The sequence below is a fragment of the Nerophis lumbriciformis genome, linkage group LG31 (genome assembly GCF_033978685.3).
Source record: "Nerophis lumbriciformis linkage group LG31, RoL_Nlum_v2.1, whole genome shotgun sequence".
Lineage (NCBI taxonomy): Eukaryota > Metazoa > Chordata > Actinopteri > Syngnathiformes > Syngnathidae > Nerophis > Nerophis lumbriciformis.
Genome location: NC_084578.2, coordinates 12,282,501 through 12,297,500, shown reverse-complemented (window position 1 = coordinate 12,297,500; position 15,000 = coordinate 12,282,501). Strand labels below are relative to the sequence as shown.

Sequence of the window (15,000 nt, the reverse complement as noted above, 5' to 3'; positions counted from 1 at the left end):
TATCAATACATACATATGTATGTATATATATATATATATATATATGTATGTATTGATATATATATATATACATATGTATGTATTGATATATATATATATATATATATATATATATGTATATATATATAGATATATATAGATATATGTATGTATTGATATATGCATATATATATAGATATATATAGATATATGTATGTATTGATATATGCATATATATATATATATATATATATATGTATTTATTGATATATATATATATATGTATGTATTGATATATGTATATATATATATATATATATATATATATATATATATATATATATATATATATATATATATATATGTATGTATTGATATATATATATATATGTATGTACTGATATATATATATATATATATATATATATATATATATATATATATATATATATATATATATATATATATATATATACACACACAGTGCATCCTGAGAGTATTTACTGGCTTCACTTTTTCCACATTTTGTTATATTACTGCCTTACTCCAAAATGGTATAAATTCATTTTCGTCCTCAAATTTCTACTCACAATACCCCATAATGATTCATTTGAAAATATTTTCCAAAAACCTGCAAATTCAAAAAAAATTATAATAACACATCAGACTTTTTGCTCAACACTTTGCTGATGCACCTTTGGCAGAAATTACTTTTTGACTACGACGCCACGAGCTTGGCACACCCCTCTTAGGGCAGTTTCGCCCATTCCTCTCTGCAGCACCTCTCTAACTCCATCAGGTTGGATGAGAAGCGATGGTTCTTCTTCCGGGATGTCTCAGACCAAGAACACCCAAGCTGGGCGGTAACATTAAAATTCATAATATGACACCTGTAGGTCTCTTAACAGCAAATATGCAAGCTATTGCTCGTTTTGAAGACATTGAAACTCTACCTATTTGGAACTTTGATAACAAGTCATCTGCTGATTGGACTGAGCCTTGCTTATGGACATAACAGACTCCCTGAGGAGCCGAGCTGGGAGCACCCAGACCCATGACAATCTCAGATTAGAGTCGCAAATTGGACAACATCTCGGAGAAGCTTTCCACTCTGCAAGGCGACATTATGATCAATTTGAGAACTGGAATGAACAATGAGACCTGACAAACCGTTGGAATGGGTTTGTTCGTTCTAACCGAAGACAATCCTTACCTACAGTTCGGCTCCATCTGCAACGGCCTTGGCAGGGTCATGCTGTAAACACCCCTGTGAGACCAGTGCAGCAAAATACGCTCTGAAAAGTCCGTCCCTCGTTCTTCAAAGACGCCTGGGATGTTGACTCCCGGCCTCCAGGCTTATAGACAAAGCACGCACCCATAGACTACTGCACACATACCCCCCCGCTTCAACCCCTTGCGGTATGACGGCTTACCGATCAGTGCCCTGGAGTTTTTTTTAGTTATGTGCTTATTTTTTTTCCGAGGTTTTTTTTTTCCAGGTTTCAAACTGAGCCCCCCCTCCCATAGTAGCTTAGTTTGGGAGCTGCTTTTTTTTCTCCTCCTCCTCCCTCCACTCCCCCAATGTCTTACCTTTATTTTCTACCTTTTTTTTATTTACACGTTGCATCCCGGTGGCGAGCCATCCCATCCGTCTTCCTGTAACAAGATATCGTATGTCTGCTCATTGACGGTTGTATCAAAAACTAATATTGTTGTACTTTTTTTTTAAAGTAAAATGACAATAAAGACCTACAGTCAGGGAATATAGCCCCGTTCCTGGGTGGGTGATCATTTTGCAATGCGGTCTGCTGAAAATGATGGAAAGCGCCACTCTGCATAGCAACTGACGCTGTGGCCAAAGTCGGAATTTTAAGATAATCAACACTCTTCTGCCATCTGCCGGCTAAAGTGGATAGTGCACTCCCCAATTTGTCACGTTTCATGTGTCAGGTAAATCGCAAATATGAATCCCCTTCCTATTCTAGTCTATTATGTGTTGTATATCATATTTTTGCATTTATGGACACATTTGACGCTTGAATCCCTTGGATGGCTGAGTAGCGCTTGTACAGCAGCCAGCCTCCATGGCTCCCACTCCTTTCCCTCTGTTGCAAGTTTTGTTGATTCTATGTAACATGTTTATGTGTTTTATGGCTATGAGGGTTTTTTCCCTTGGCCTCAGTCCTTGGAGTCCAGCCTTTGACTGAATATATTTTTACTTCACGTCAGGGATTAACCTCTTAAGGCCTAAGCTGTTTCTTTACATGCTTTTTCTTATTTCTCTTTGCTATTTGGGCTTATTGGACCCTAATTAGAAAAAAAAACTAAGAATCATCTTTTGATATGATGTACTTAGTCCATAAGTACACAAACGTGTACGTCATGTTTAGTGGCATGCTAATTCTTATTTTTACACTTTTTCCCCCCCAAATTCCATTGTATGTTATACTCTTCTGACACCACCAGATGGCAGTGTAAGTGTCCACATAAGTGGCCATAAGACCCCAATTCAGTAGTCTACACCATTTTGGAAATAAGAGCTAAAAGGTGCTGTCCACGCATGTGGCCATTAAGCATTTAGAGGTTAATAAAGTATTTCTGAATTTGAATCTGAATCTGACTTCTTTGTCATCTGAAAGAAACACAGCCGGAGAAAAGTAGTTGCAAAGTTTATTTCAGAAGGATGAAACTCAAAATGCATCCAGTGTGAAAAATGGGTGTCCTCCTTTCTGGGATGTATCAGGCAGAAAAGTACAAAATAATAATAATAAAACAAAAATCTATAATAAATATACTAGAATAAAGCACCAGATGACCATGATGGCACAATCAACAATTCAAGTTACAAAAAAAAAAACACTACACTTTGTCACTTTGTACGGAGCCCCTAAAAGGACATGGGGGAAAAAATGTTTTAATAATTTTTTATTTTATTTTTTTAGACATGTATCTCGTGCGCACGAGAAACTTTTTATAAAGTTATAAAAAAAAAACTTTATATAAAGTTATAAAAGTTTTTTTATAACTTTATAAAAAGTTTCTTGTGCGCACGAGATACATGTCTAAAAAAAAAAAAAAAATTATTTTTTTTTATGTCTAAAAAATATATATTTTTATTTTTTTATAACTTTATAAAAAGTTTCTCGTGTGCACGAGAGTTTCTTGTGCGCACGAGATACATGTCAAAAAAAAAGTTTTGAATTTTTTATTATAACTTTATAAAAAGTTTCTCGTGCGCACGAAATACATGTCTAAAAAAAAATATATATATATTTTTTAATTTTTTTATAACTTTATAAAAAGGTTCTCGTGTGCACGAGATACATGTCTAAAAAAAAAATATTTTTTTTATTTTTTATAACTTTATAAAAAGTTTCTCGTGCGCACGAGTTTCTTGTGCGCAAGAGATACATGTCTAAAAAAAAGGTTTTTATTTTTTTATAACTTTATAAAAAGTTTCTCGTGCGCATGAGATAGTTTCTTGTGCGCACGAGATACATGTCTAAAAAGAAAAACATTTTTTTTTTTTATAACTATAAAAGTTTCTCGTGCGCACAAGATAGTTTCTTGTGCGCACGAGATACATGTCAAAAAAAAAGTTTTGAATTTTTTATTATAACTTTATAAAAAGTTTCTCGTGCGCACGAAATACATGTCTAAAAAAATATATATATATATTTTTTAATTTTTTTATAACTTTATAAAAAGGTTCTCGTGTGCACGAGATACATGTCTAAAAAAAAAATATTTTTTTTATTTTTTATAACTTTATAAAAAGTTTCTCGTGCGCACGAGTTTCTTGTGCGCAAGAGATACATGTCTAAAAAAAAGGTTTTTATTTTTTTATAACTTTATAAAAAGTTTCTCGTGCGCATGAGATAGTTTCTTGTGCGCACGAGATACATGTCTAAAAAGAAAAACATTTTTTTTTTTTATAACTATAAAAGTTTCTCGTGCGCACAAGATAGTTTCTTGTGCGCACGAGATACATGTCAAAAAAAAAAGTTTTGAATTTTTTATTATAACTTTATAAAAAGTTTCTCGTGCGCACGAAATACATGTCTAAAAAAAATATATATATATTTTTTAATTTTTTTATAACTTTATAAAAAGTTTCTTGTGTGCACGAGATACATGTCTAAAAAAAAAAATATTTTTTTTATTTTTTATAACTTTATAAAAAGTTTCTCGTGTGCTCGAGATACATGTCTAAAAAAAAAATATATATATATTTTTTATAACTTTATAAAAAGTTTCTCATGCGCACGAGTTTCTTGTGCGCAAGAGATACATGTCTAAAAAAAAAAAAATTTTTTTTTTTATAACTATAAAGTGTCTCGTGCGCACGAGATAGTTTCTTGTGCGCAAGAGATACATGTCAAAAAAAAAAAAGTTTTTAATTTTTTATTATAACTTTATGAAAAGTTTCTCGTGCGCACGAAATACATGTCTAAAAAAATATATATATATATATATTTTTTTTTATAACTTTATAAAAAGTTTCTCGTGTGCACGAGATACATGTCTAAAAAAAATTAAACATTTTTTGTTTTTTTAATTTAAAAATTAAAATTTCCCCCATGTCCCTTTAGGGGCTCCGTAACTTTGTGTGCAAAATGACAAAATAATAAAAAACCTTCCTAAATTAGTACGACACGAGTTTGGCAGATTAACACGCAGTTTGTTTAATTTGTTGCATAGCAAGAGATACAAAGCAAACAGCCACCTCTTCTTGTATAAGAGAAATTAAATGGAGAGAATATATTATATTGAGAGGGGGAATCGGCATGCATAAAAAAAAAGAATAATCGTCGCTCCCTTTTTAAGGTTCCATATTGCAAGATTGTAAAAGTTACAAAGCCTCACACACACACACACACACACACAAACACACACACACACGACTCACACTAAGGTGATATTCACCTCTCCATCCTGAGACGGAAAGATCTTTATTGGCATCCCTTGGAGTAGTTAGTGTTCAACACAGCACCTTTTACACGTTGCGTCACATCCTCGTGACGAGGTAGCTAACAGGAAACGTCAATCTCTCATAAAAAAAATGTGGGTCATGAAAAATGCTTTTTTTTTGGGGGGGGGGTGGGGTCCATCACTTAAGCACGAAAAACGTTGAATTTTAGCACTTTTTTAACCAAGTCCGACAACAAAACTTACGCCGTGATTCGTGGGTTGACCCGATCGTACGAGTCGATTCCGAACATTCGTCTTAACTAAATCTTTTTCCGAGTTTGAAAGGCACAATAAATATCTTGCCGCAGGGCCAGAACAGTCCTCAGTACTCGTATGTACAATCAGGACACCTTCTCAGTTCAATCAGGAGTGCCAACCCGTGACGTTCTTTACAAGAAGCACACTGGCCCGATGTCGATGCCGAACTCTTGATTTGGGCCGCCAATGTCCACGGGGGCGATATCCAAAATGGGAAGTCTGGCGGTTTTCTGTGTCCTGTACTCAAACACCGTCTTGCCCCAGTTGCCGTTCGCCTGCTGTTGGAAGAGACGAGATGAAAGGTCAGTGTCGTCAACGCCGCTCATCTTTTTCAAAAGCTCGACTTGATAAGGTCATCCGAAAAAGTGCAAAGACTTTATGACAGGCGACATCGTCTCCGATGTTTCTCCGAGCCTTGCTGTTCAAAGTTAAACTTTAATAATGGCAATAAATGGATTCAGCAGATTGAGGCAATGTATAGTTAATAAAGTAGTGTCCGGGGTTGCAGCACAATTGGCAGATCAGCTGGCAAAGCAGACGCTAACACGAGAGAAGCTCAGAGAGATACTTCTCGGTAAGACAGAAGCAAATGCATTAATTGAAGGAAATATTTTGAGAGAGTGGCATCTACATTCGCATGCAATACAGAACACAGTAGGAGCGGGAAGAACTGTAAGGGGGAGCACAAAAGAGGACGACTTTTGGAAGATGGAAGACGACTTCCATAGACTAAATTTCACAATATGATACTCGCAAATGAGACTCAAAAAAGGAATGGTATAACAACTGGACAGCACAATTTTCAATATCAACTCAGTTTTAAATGTTAGATTAATAAATGCATTGTATTACTCAACAAATGAACATTTAATAAAAAAATAAACACGCACAAAAGTACCAAAAAATAAGTACTGGTTTCCAAATAGCGGTAGATTGTACCATATCGATTCAAATATGAAAGGTCCTACTGACCTTTGTCAATTATTTCTACTAAGTAGGGTTTATTCATTATAAATGAAATATTTTCATAACAAGAGAGATACTTCTCAGTAAGACAGAAGCAAACACATTAATTGAAGGAACTATTTTGAAGGAGTGGCATCTACATTGGGACATGAGTACAACGGGAAGACACTCGCATGCAATACAGAACACAGTAGGAGCGGGAAGAACTGTAAGGGGGAGCACAAAAGAGGACGACTTTTAGAAGATGGAAGATGACTTCCATAGACTAAACACTACTGCCATCAAATGGCTGGGAATTGCAGCTGCATGCACATTTTACAATATGATACTCGTAAATGAGACTCAAAAAAGGAATGGTATAACAACTGGACAGCACAATTTTCAATATCAACTCAGTTTTAAATGTTAGATTAATAAATGCATTGTATTACTCAACAAATGAACATTTGATAAAACATAAACACGCACAAAATTACCAAAAATTAAGTATTGGTTTCCAGATAGCGGTAGATTGTACCATATCGATTCAAATATGAAAGGTAACCGTTCCTACTGACCTTTGTCAATTATTTGTACTAAGTAGGATTTATTCATTATAAATGAAATATTTTCATAACAAGAGAGATACTTCTCAGTAAGACAGAAGCAAACGCATTAATTGAAGGAACTATTTTGAAGGAGCTGCATCTACATTGGGACATGAGTACAACGGGAAGACACTCGCATGCAATGCAGAACACAGTAGGAGCGGGAAGAACTGTAAGGGGGAGCACAAAAAGAGGACGGCTTTTGGAAGATGGAAGATGACTTCCATAGATTAAACACTACTGCCATCTAATGTGTGGGAATTGCAACTGCATGCGATTTTTACAATGTGATACTCGCAAATGAGACTCAAAAAAGGATTGGTGTAACAACTAGACAGCACAATTTTCAATATCAACTCAGATTTAAATGTTAGATTCATAAATGCATTGTATTACTCAACAAATGAACATTTAATAAAACATAAACACGCACAAAATTACCAAAAATTAAGTATTGGTTTCCAGATAGCGGTAGATTGTACCATATCGATTCAAATATGAAAGGTAACCGTTCCTACTGACCTGAAATGTCAATTATTTCTACTCAGTAGGATTTATTCATTAAAAATGAAATATTTTCATAACAAGAAAGATACTTCTCAGTAAGACAGAAGCAAACGCATTAATTGAAGGAACTATTTTGAAGAAGTGGCATCTACATTGGGACATGAGTACAACGGGAAGACACTCGCATGCAATACAGAACACAGTAGGAGCGGGAAGAACTGTAAGGGGGAGCACAAAAAGAGGACGACTTTTGGAAGATGGAAGACGACTTCCATAGATTAAACACTACTGCCATCTAATGTGTGGGGATTGCAACTGCATGCGATTTTAACAATGTGATACTCGCAAATGAGACTCAAAAAAGGAATGGTGTAACAACTAGACAGCACAATTTTCAAAATCAACTCAGTTTTAAATGTTAGATTAATAAATACATTGTATTATTTAACAAATGAACATTTAATAACACATAAACATGCACAAAAGTACCGAAAATGAAGTGTTGGTTTTCAGATAGGGGTAGATTTTACCATATCGATTCAAATGTGAAAGGTAACCGTTTCTACTGAACTTTGTCAATTATTTCTACTAAGTAGGATTTATTCATTATAAATGAAATATTTTCATAACAAGAGAGATACTTCTCAGTAAGACAGAAGCAAACGCATTAATTGAAGGAACTATTTTGAAGGAGTGGCATCTACATTGGGACATGAGTACAACGGGAAGACACTCGCATGCAATACGGAACACAGTAGGAGCGGGAAGAACTGTAAGGGGGAGCACAAAAGAGGACGACTTTTGGAAGATAGAAGACGACTTCCATAGATTAAACACTACTGCCATCTAATGTGTGGGAATTGCAACTGCATGCGATTTTTACAATGTGATACTCGCAAATGAGACTCAAAAAAGGAATGGTGTAACAACTAGACAGCACAATTTTCAATATCAACTCAGTTTTAAATATATTGTATTATTTAACAAATGAAAATGTAATAACACATAAACACGCACAAAAGTACCAAAAATTAAGTATTGGTTTCCAGATAGCGGTAGATTTTTCCATATCGATTCAAAAATGAAAGGTAACCGTTCCTACTGACCTTTGTCAATTATTTCTACTAAGTAGGAATTATTCATTATAAATGAAATATTTTCATAACATTTGAATTATCTTTTGGCCAAACCGGACATAAAAGTCCTGAATTCTTTAAGGGCGTTAAAACGTTTTGTAAAAAAAAAAATATATATATATATATATTTTTTTTTTTGCTGAAATTTCTAATTAAACTTCCGTCATAAATAAAAATATCAAAGTAGTAATGTTTTATTTTTTCCATATTGACCCTTGTTTGATCAGAGAATGTCACACATTTAAATGTGAAAAATGTATACTAATGGTAAACTGACATTTGATCAATAAGCTCTCAAAGATTTAAAATAGGAAAAAAATAAAATGACATATTTGGTGTTTTTGTTTGAGGTTGAAGTTGATTGAGGGACAGCTCTCAGCAAAAATATTTGCATGCCCTAAAAAAATACAGGGGTAAAACTAAAATTGTTCCCGATTTATTTTTAGTGAAATAACACAATTATCAGAAAGAAATGTATAAATAAAAAGCATTTTTTTGGCCGTTAAGTTTCATATAAAGCGCGGAACCTCAATTTATGTACTAACTTTTCCATTTACGAGCCACAGTCCAAAAAAAAAAACTTATAAAAATTTTCCCTGTGAACCAACGTTTCATGCACCCATTTTATGCCTGCAGTGCAGCCATTTTGTGCCCGGCAGCACATACATTTTGGACGGGCTGATTAAACTACTTGTTGTTAATTGTGTTCTTTTCAAGTCTTTTTCAGCCTTTTGACAGCACGTTTCTAGTTTTGCCAGCTCAACAGGAGTCCAAAGAAAACAACGAACAAACCATGTGTGGGTTTTTTGGTCGATTTGAGCTGGAACTTACTGAGCAGGAGTCCTCCACGACTGTGTATCTGAAGCGGTTGTTTCCCTCTGCTTTGAGCTCTAGGTCGTTGGAAGCTTTGAGGACCACGGCCTTCTTCAAGTTGCCCGCCTTCTGGTCTTTGTAGCCCACAGAGTTCTTGCAGTGGTACGTAATGGACTGAGAGGCTTCTTTGGACAGCAGGCGAATGAAGGTCATCTGGACGGTGATGGTGTTCGCGGTCTGATCTTTGCTGCCGTAGGTGAACTATGAAGACAAACAACATGGACGTCCTTAGAAACTAAAAGTCTTGTCACAGTGCTGGGCTTCGAAATATTACAAACAGTTGTTCAAATGTCAGCGCTCACGTGTGTTCCTCTAATGATGTCGGCGTTAAACCACACAGGTTTGTTCCTGGAAGAGCTCCCCCAGTTTTTACGAGGTATGCTGGGCGGGCTGGCAGAGATGCAGGTCTCTCCGGTTTCCAGGTTGCAGTGGACTTTGATGGCGTCCTCGGCAGTGCCTTGGTTGGGATCGACCCAGTATTCTCCTGCACGGAGTGAACGGAGGAAACATTCGTGAGTGACATCATGTTGTCACGTTTGAGTTTAGTTCTCTGCTGAGGTAATCGCTTAGGGCCACCCCAGCAGGCACAAGACATTGATACAACGTTGATTACACATACATGGCCTTTAAAACAGACTTTAGAACATTGTTGCAAAATAGTTGTATTTGTTTGGTTGGGAAATGACCTAATTTCAATGGTCAAATCAACGTAAGAACACAGCATTGATTAAACGTTGTCATAAAGCATGTGGTTTCAACGTTGTATTTGTGTTGAAGAGTTTTGGTTGGTTAATGACCAAATTTCAATGGTCAAATTAATGTCAGAACCCAACATTATTAAACGTTGTCAAAAAGCATGTTGTTTGAACGTTGTGTTTGTGTTGCAGAATTTTGGTTGGGAAATGACCATATTTCAATGATCAAATTAATGTCAGAACCCAGCATTGATTACAGTAAATGTTGTCAAAAAACATGTTGTTTCAACGTTGTATTTGTGTTGTAGAATTTTGGTTGGGAAATGACCAAATTTCAATGGTCAAATCAACGTAAGAACCCAGCATTGATTAAACGTCGTCGAAAAGCATGTTGTTTCAACGTTGTATTTGTGTTGAAGAGTTTTGGTTGGTTAATGACCAAATTTCAATGGTCAAATTAATGTAAGAACCCAACATTATTAAACATTGTCAAAAAGCATGTTGTTTGAACGTTGTGTTTGTGTTGTAGAATTTTGGTTGGGAAATGACCAAAATTCAATGGTCAAATCAACGTCACAACCTCACATTGATTAAACGTCGTCAAAAAGCATGTTGTTTCAACGTTGTAGAATTTTGGCTGGGAAATTACCAAATTTCAATAGTCAAATCAACGTCAGAACCCAACATTGATTAAACGTCGTCAAAAAGCATGTTGTTTCAACGTTGCATTTGTGTTGAAGAGTTTTGGTTGGTTAATGACCAAATTTCAATGGTCAAATTAATGTCAGAACCCAACATTATTAAACGTTGTCAAAAAGCATGTTGTTTGAACGTTGTGTTTGTGTTGCAGAATTTTGGTTGGGAAATGACCATATTTCAATGATCAAATTAATGTCAGAACCCAGCATTGATTAAATATCGTCAAAAAGCATGTTGCTCCAACGTTGTATTTGTGTTGTAGAATTTTGGTAGGGAAATGACCAAATTTCAATGGTCAAATCAACGTAAGAACCCAGCATTGATTAAACGCCGTCAAAAAGCATGTTGTTTCAACGTTGTGTTTGTGTTGTCGAATTTTGGTCAGGAAATGACCAAAATTCAATGGTCAAATCAATGTTACAACCTAACATTCATTAAACGTTGTCAAAAAGCATGTTGTTTTAACGTTGTATTAGTGTTGTAGAATATTGGTTGGGAAATGACCAAATTTCAATGGTCAAATCAACGTAAGAACCCAGCATTGATTAAACGTCGTCGAAAAGCATGTTGTTTCAACGTTGTATTTGTGTTGAAGAGTTTTGGTTGGTTAATGACCAAATTTCAATGGTCAAATTAATGTAAGAACCCAACATTATTAAACATTGTCAAAAAGCATGTTGTTTGAACGTTGTGTTTGTGTTGTAGAATTTTGGTTGGGAAATGACCAAAATTCAATGGTCAAATCAACGTCACAACCTCACATTGATTAAACGTCGTCAAAAAGCATGTTGTTTCAACGTTGTAGAATTTTGGCTGGGAAATTACCAAATTTCAATAGTCAAATCAACGTCAGAACCCAACATTGATTAAACGTCGTCAAAAAGCATGTTGTTTCAACGTTGCATTTGTGTTGAAGAGTTTTGGTTGGTTAATGACCAAATTTCAATGGTCAAATTAATGTCAGAACCCAACATTATTAAACGTTGTCAAAAAGCATGTTGTTTGAACGTTGTGTTTGTGTTGCAGAATTTTGGTTGGGAAATGACCATATTTCAATGATCAAATTAATGTCAGAACCCAGCATTGATTAAATATCGTCAAAAAGCATGTTGCTCCAACGTTGTATTTGTGTTGTAGAATTTTGGTAGGGAAATGACCAAATTTCAATGGTCAAATCAACGTAAGAACCCAGCATTGATTAAACGCCGTCAAAAAGCATGTTGTTTCAACGTTGTGTTTGTGTTGTCGAATTTTGGTCAGGAAATGACCAAAATTCAATGGTCAAATCAACGTTACAACCTGACATTGATTAAACGTTGTCAAAAAGCATGTTGTTTTAACGTTGTGTTAGTGTTGTAGAATATTGGTTGGGAAATGACCAAATTTCAATGGTCTAATGAACCTCACAACACAGCATTGATTAAACGTTGCAAAAAGCATGTTGTTTCAACGTTGTATTTGTCTTGTAAAATGTTGGTTGGGAAATGACCAAATTTCAATGGTCAAATCAACGTCAGAACCCAACATTGATTAAACATCATCAAAAAGTATGTTGTTTCAACGTTGTATTTGTGTTGTAGAATTTTGGTTGGGAAATTACCAAATTTCAATGGTCAAATCCACATCACAACCTGACATTGAATAAACGTTGTCGAAAAGCATGTTTTTTCAATGTTGCAATTGTGTTGTAAAATTTACCAAACTTCAATGATCAAATCAACGTCAGAACCCAACATTATTAAACGTCGTCAAAAAGCATGTTGTTTCAACGTTGTGTTTCTGTTGTAGAATTTTGGTTGGAAAATGACCAAAATTTAATGATCTAATCAACGTCACAACCCAGCATTGATTAAACATCGTCAAAAAGCATGTTGTTTCAACGTTGTATTTGGTTTGTAAAATGTTGGGAAATGACCAAATTTCAATGGTCAAATTAACGTCAGAACCCAACATTGATTAAACGTCATCAAAAAGCATGTTGTTTCAACGTTGTATTTGTGTTGTAGAATTTTGGTTGGGAAATTACCAAATTTCAATGGTCAAATAAACATAAGAACCCAGCATTGATTAAAGGTCGTCAAAAAGTATGTTGTTTCAACGTTGTATTTGTGTTGTAAAATATATATATATATATGGGACAAGCGGTAGAAAATGGATGGATGGAGGATATATATAGATATATATATGTGTATGTATATATATATACATATATATATATATATACATATATATATATGTATGTATATGTATATGTATATATATATATATATATATATATATATATATATATATATATATATGTATATATATATGTGTATGTATATATATATATATATATATATATATATATATATATATATATATATATATATATGTATGTGTGGGAAAAAAATCACAAGACTATTTCATCTCTACAGGCCTGTTTCATGAGGGGGGGTACCCTCAATCATCAGGAGATTTTTTGAAAGAAAGAATCTCCTGATGATTGAGGGTACCCCCCCTCATGAAACAGGCCTGTAGAGATGAAATAGTCTTGTGATTTTTTCCCCCACACATACATATATTGCGCTCTACTACGGTATCGAGCACTATTTTTTGGATAACCTTATTAAGACATATATATATATATATATATATATATATATATATATATATATATATATATATATATATATATATATATATATATATATGTATATATATATATATATATATATATATATATATATATATATATATATATATATATATATAATATATGTATATATAATAATGTACTATTTAGCATGATTAGATAATAACACATTTATTTCCTGTCAAAATCAAAATAATTATTTGCATTTAGTAAAAAACTTTTTTAAGTATGTATGTAAGTATTTTTAATAACACACATTTTTCCCAGGATTTCGCGGGCCACATACAATGATGTGGCGGGCCAGATCTGGCCCCCAGGCCTACAGTTTGACACCTCTGATGTAGATGATCAATACTGCTGTACAGATTTACTTAAGAGAAGCGAACTGTTGCCTTTTTTTGACTGTATTAAATGTTTGGTTAAAATTTTATCAAACAAAACCAGTTTTCTTTGAAGTAATGTATAATTTTATCAGAGCTGTTTATCTATTTCATGGAGGAATGTAGTTAATCATAGAACTGGTACTCATTAATATTGAAAAAGTATTGATTTTGAATAGAGAATCGATTCGTTAGCCCCAAGAATGGAATCTACAATCAAATCCTGTTGTGTGTCCTCCCTCACCGCTCTTCTTCATGGGGTAGCATCTCTTGAGGTCGTCACAGGTCCTGGCCGGGTGCTTCTTGCTGCCGTCCGGGCTCTTCATGCTGTCAATTTGGCTGCTGAGGGCCTTCAGGGTGGCCTGGACTCCCGGGTCCACGGGCACCACGGTGGACCCGTTGCTGTTGGGGAGGGCCTCGTCCTCGCTGAACTCCGGCGGAGGAGGGGGCCCGTCGTCGTAATCGTGAGGGCCTCCGAACAGATCGTCCATGGCGGCCACGGGAGGTCCCGGTGGTCCGGGGGGGCCTTGGGGACCGGGTTCTCCTGTAGGGCCCTGTTTATTGAACACGTGAAGGGCATGAAAAAGGAACCCGCTGACATGTTCGCACCAAACATCTGCTCAGAAGATGTTTGACAGACTTCATTCTGAACTGGAAGTTTCTTTTTGCACAATTTGTCTATCAAGATAGTACCTCTGGTCCGATTTCTCCGCTGAGTCCACGGGTTCCGGGTGGTCCCATCGGCCCGGGCTGTCCAATGTATCCTTCTTTTCCAGGAGGCCCAATAGGACCGGGTGGCCCCTGAATAATGATTTAGTATAAGATGTATATATATATGTATATATATATATGTAAAAAACATGAAATATGTCAGGAATGTTGGTATTTACCCGAGCACCGTTTGGTCCGACAATTCCAGAAGCTCCCTGTTCACCTGTTGTACCCTAAAAGGAGGAACATTAGATTTTAGGAAGCAGATTCGAAAAGTATACTGGCTCTCAAAACTGTAAAACTTAAGAATCACTTACTGTAATTAAGTATTCAAACACAGTGTGACTGTTCAAACTGTGTGTAATGTTACAGTGGCCACTAATATTACCGTAAAGTCCGGACTATAAGCCGCTATTTTTTTCCTACGCTTTGTACCCTGCGGCTTGTAATAAGGTGTGGCTAATTTATGGATTTTTCTTCGCTGATGGCCATAATGCAAAAAATATACATATATATATACTGTATATATATATATATATATATATATATATATATATATATATATATATATATATATATATATATATATATATATATAAAAGA

The 15,000-nt window shown here is 34.9% G+C and overlaps 1 protein-coding gene across 2 annotated transcripts in view; it reads right to left on the bottom strand.

Moving 5' to 3' along the window:
* Positions 1-5,075: 5,075 nt before the first annotated feature.
* The window catches only part of col5a2a (collagen, type V, alpha 2a), a 96,019-nt gene continuing 86,094 nt past the window's right edge, over positions 5,076-15,000 (bottom strand). For both annotated transcript variants that reach the window (XM_061926561.2, XM_061926562.2), the window contains exons 49-54: positions 14,577-14,630; positions 14,380-14,487; positions 13,931-14,240; positions 9,580-9,761; positions 9,236-9,478; positions 5,076-5,486 (exon numbers count right to left, since the gene is read on the bottom strand). In XM_061926561.2, coding sequence (XP_061782545.1) covers positions 5,340-5,486; positions 9,236-9,478; positions 9,580-9,761; positions 13,931-14,240; positions 14,380-14,487; positions 14,577-14,630 — 1,044 coding nt within the window. In that variant the 3' untranslated portion in view covers positions 5,076-5,339. The remainder of the gene's footprint in view (positions 5,487-9,235; positions 9,479-9,579; positions 9,762-13,930; positions 14,241-14,379; positions 14,488-14,576; positions 14,631-15,000) is intronic.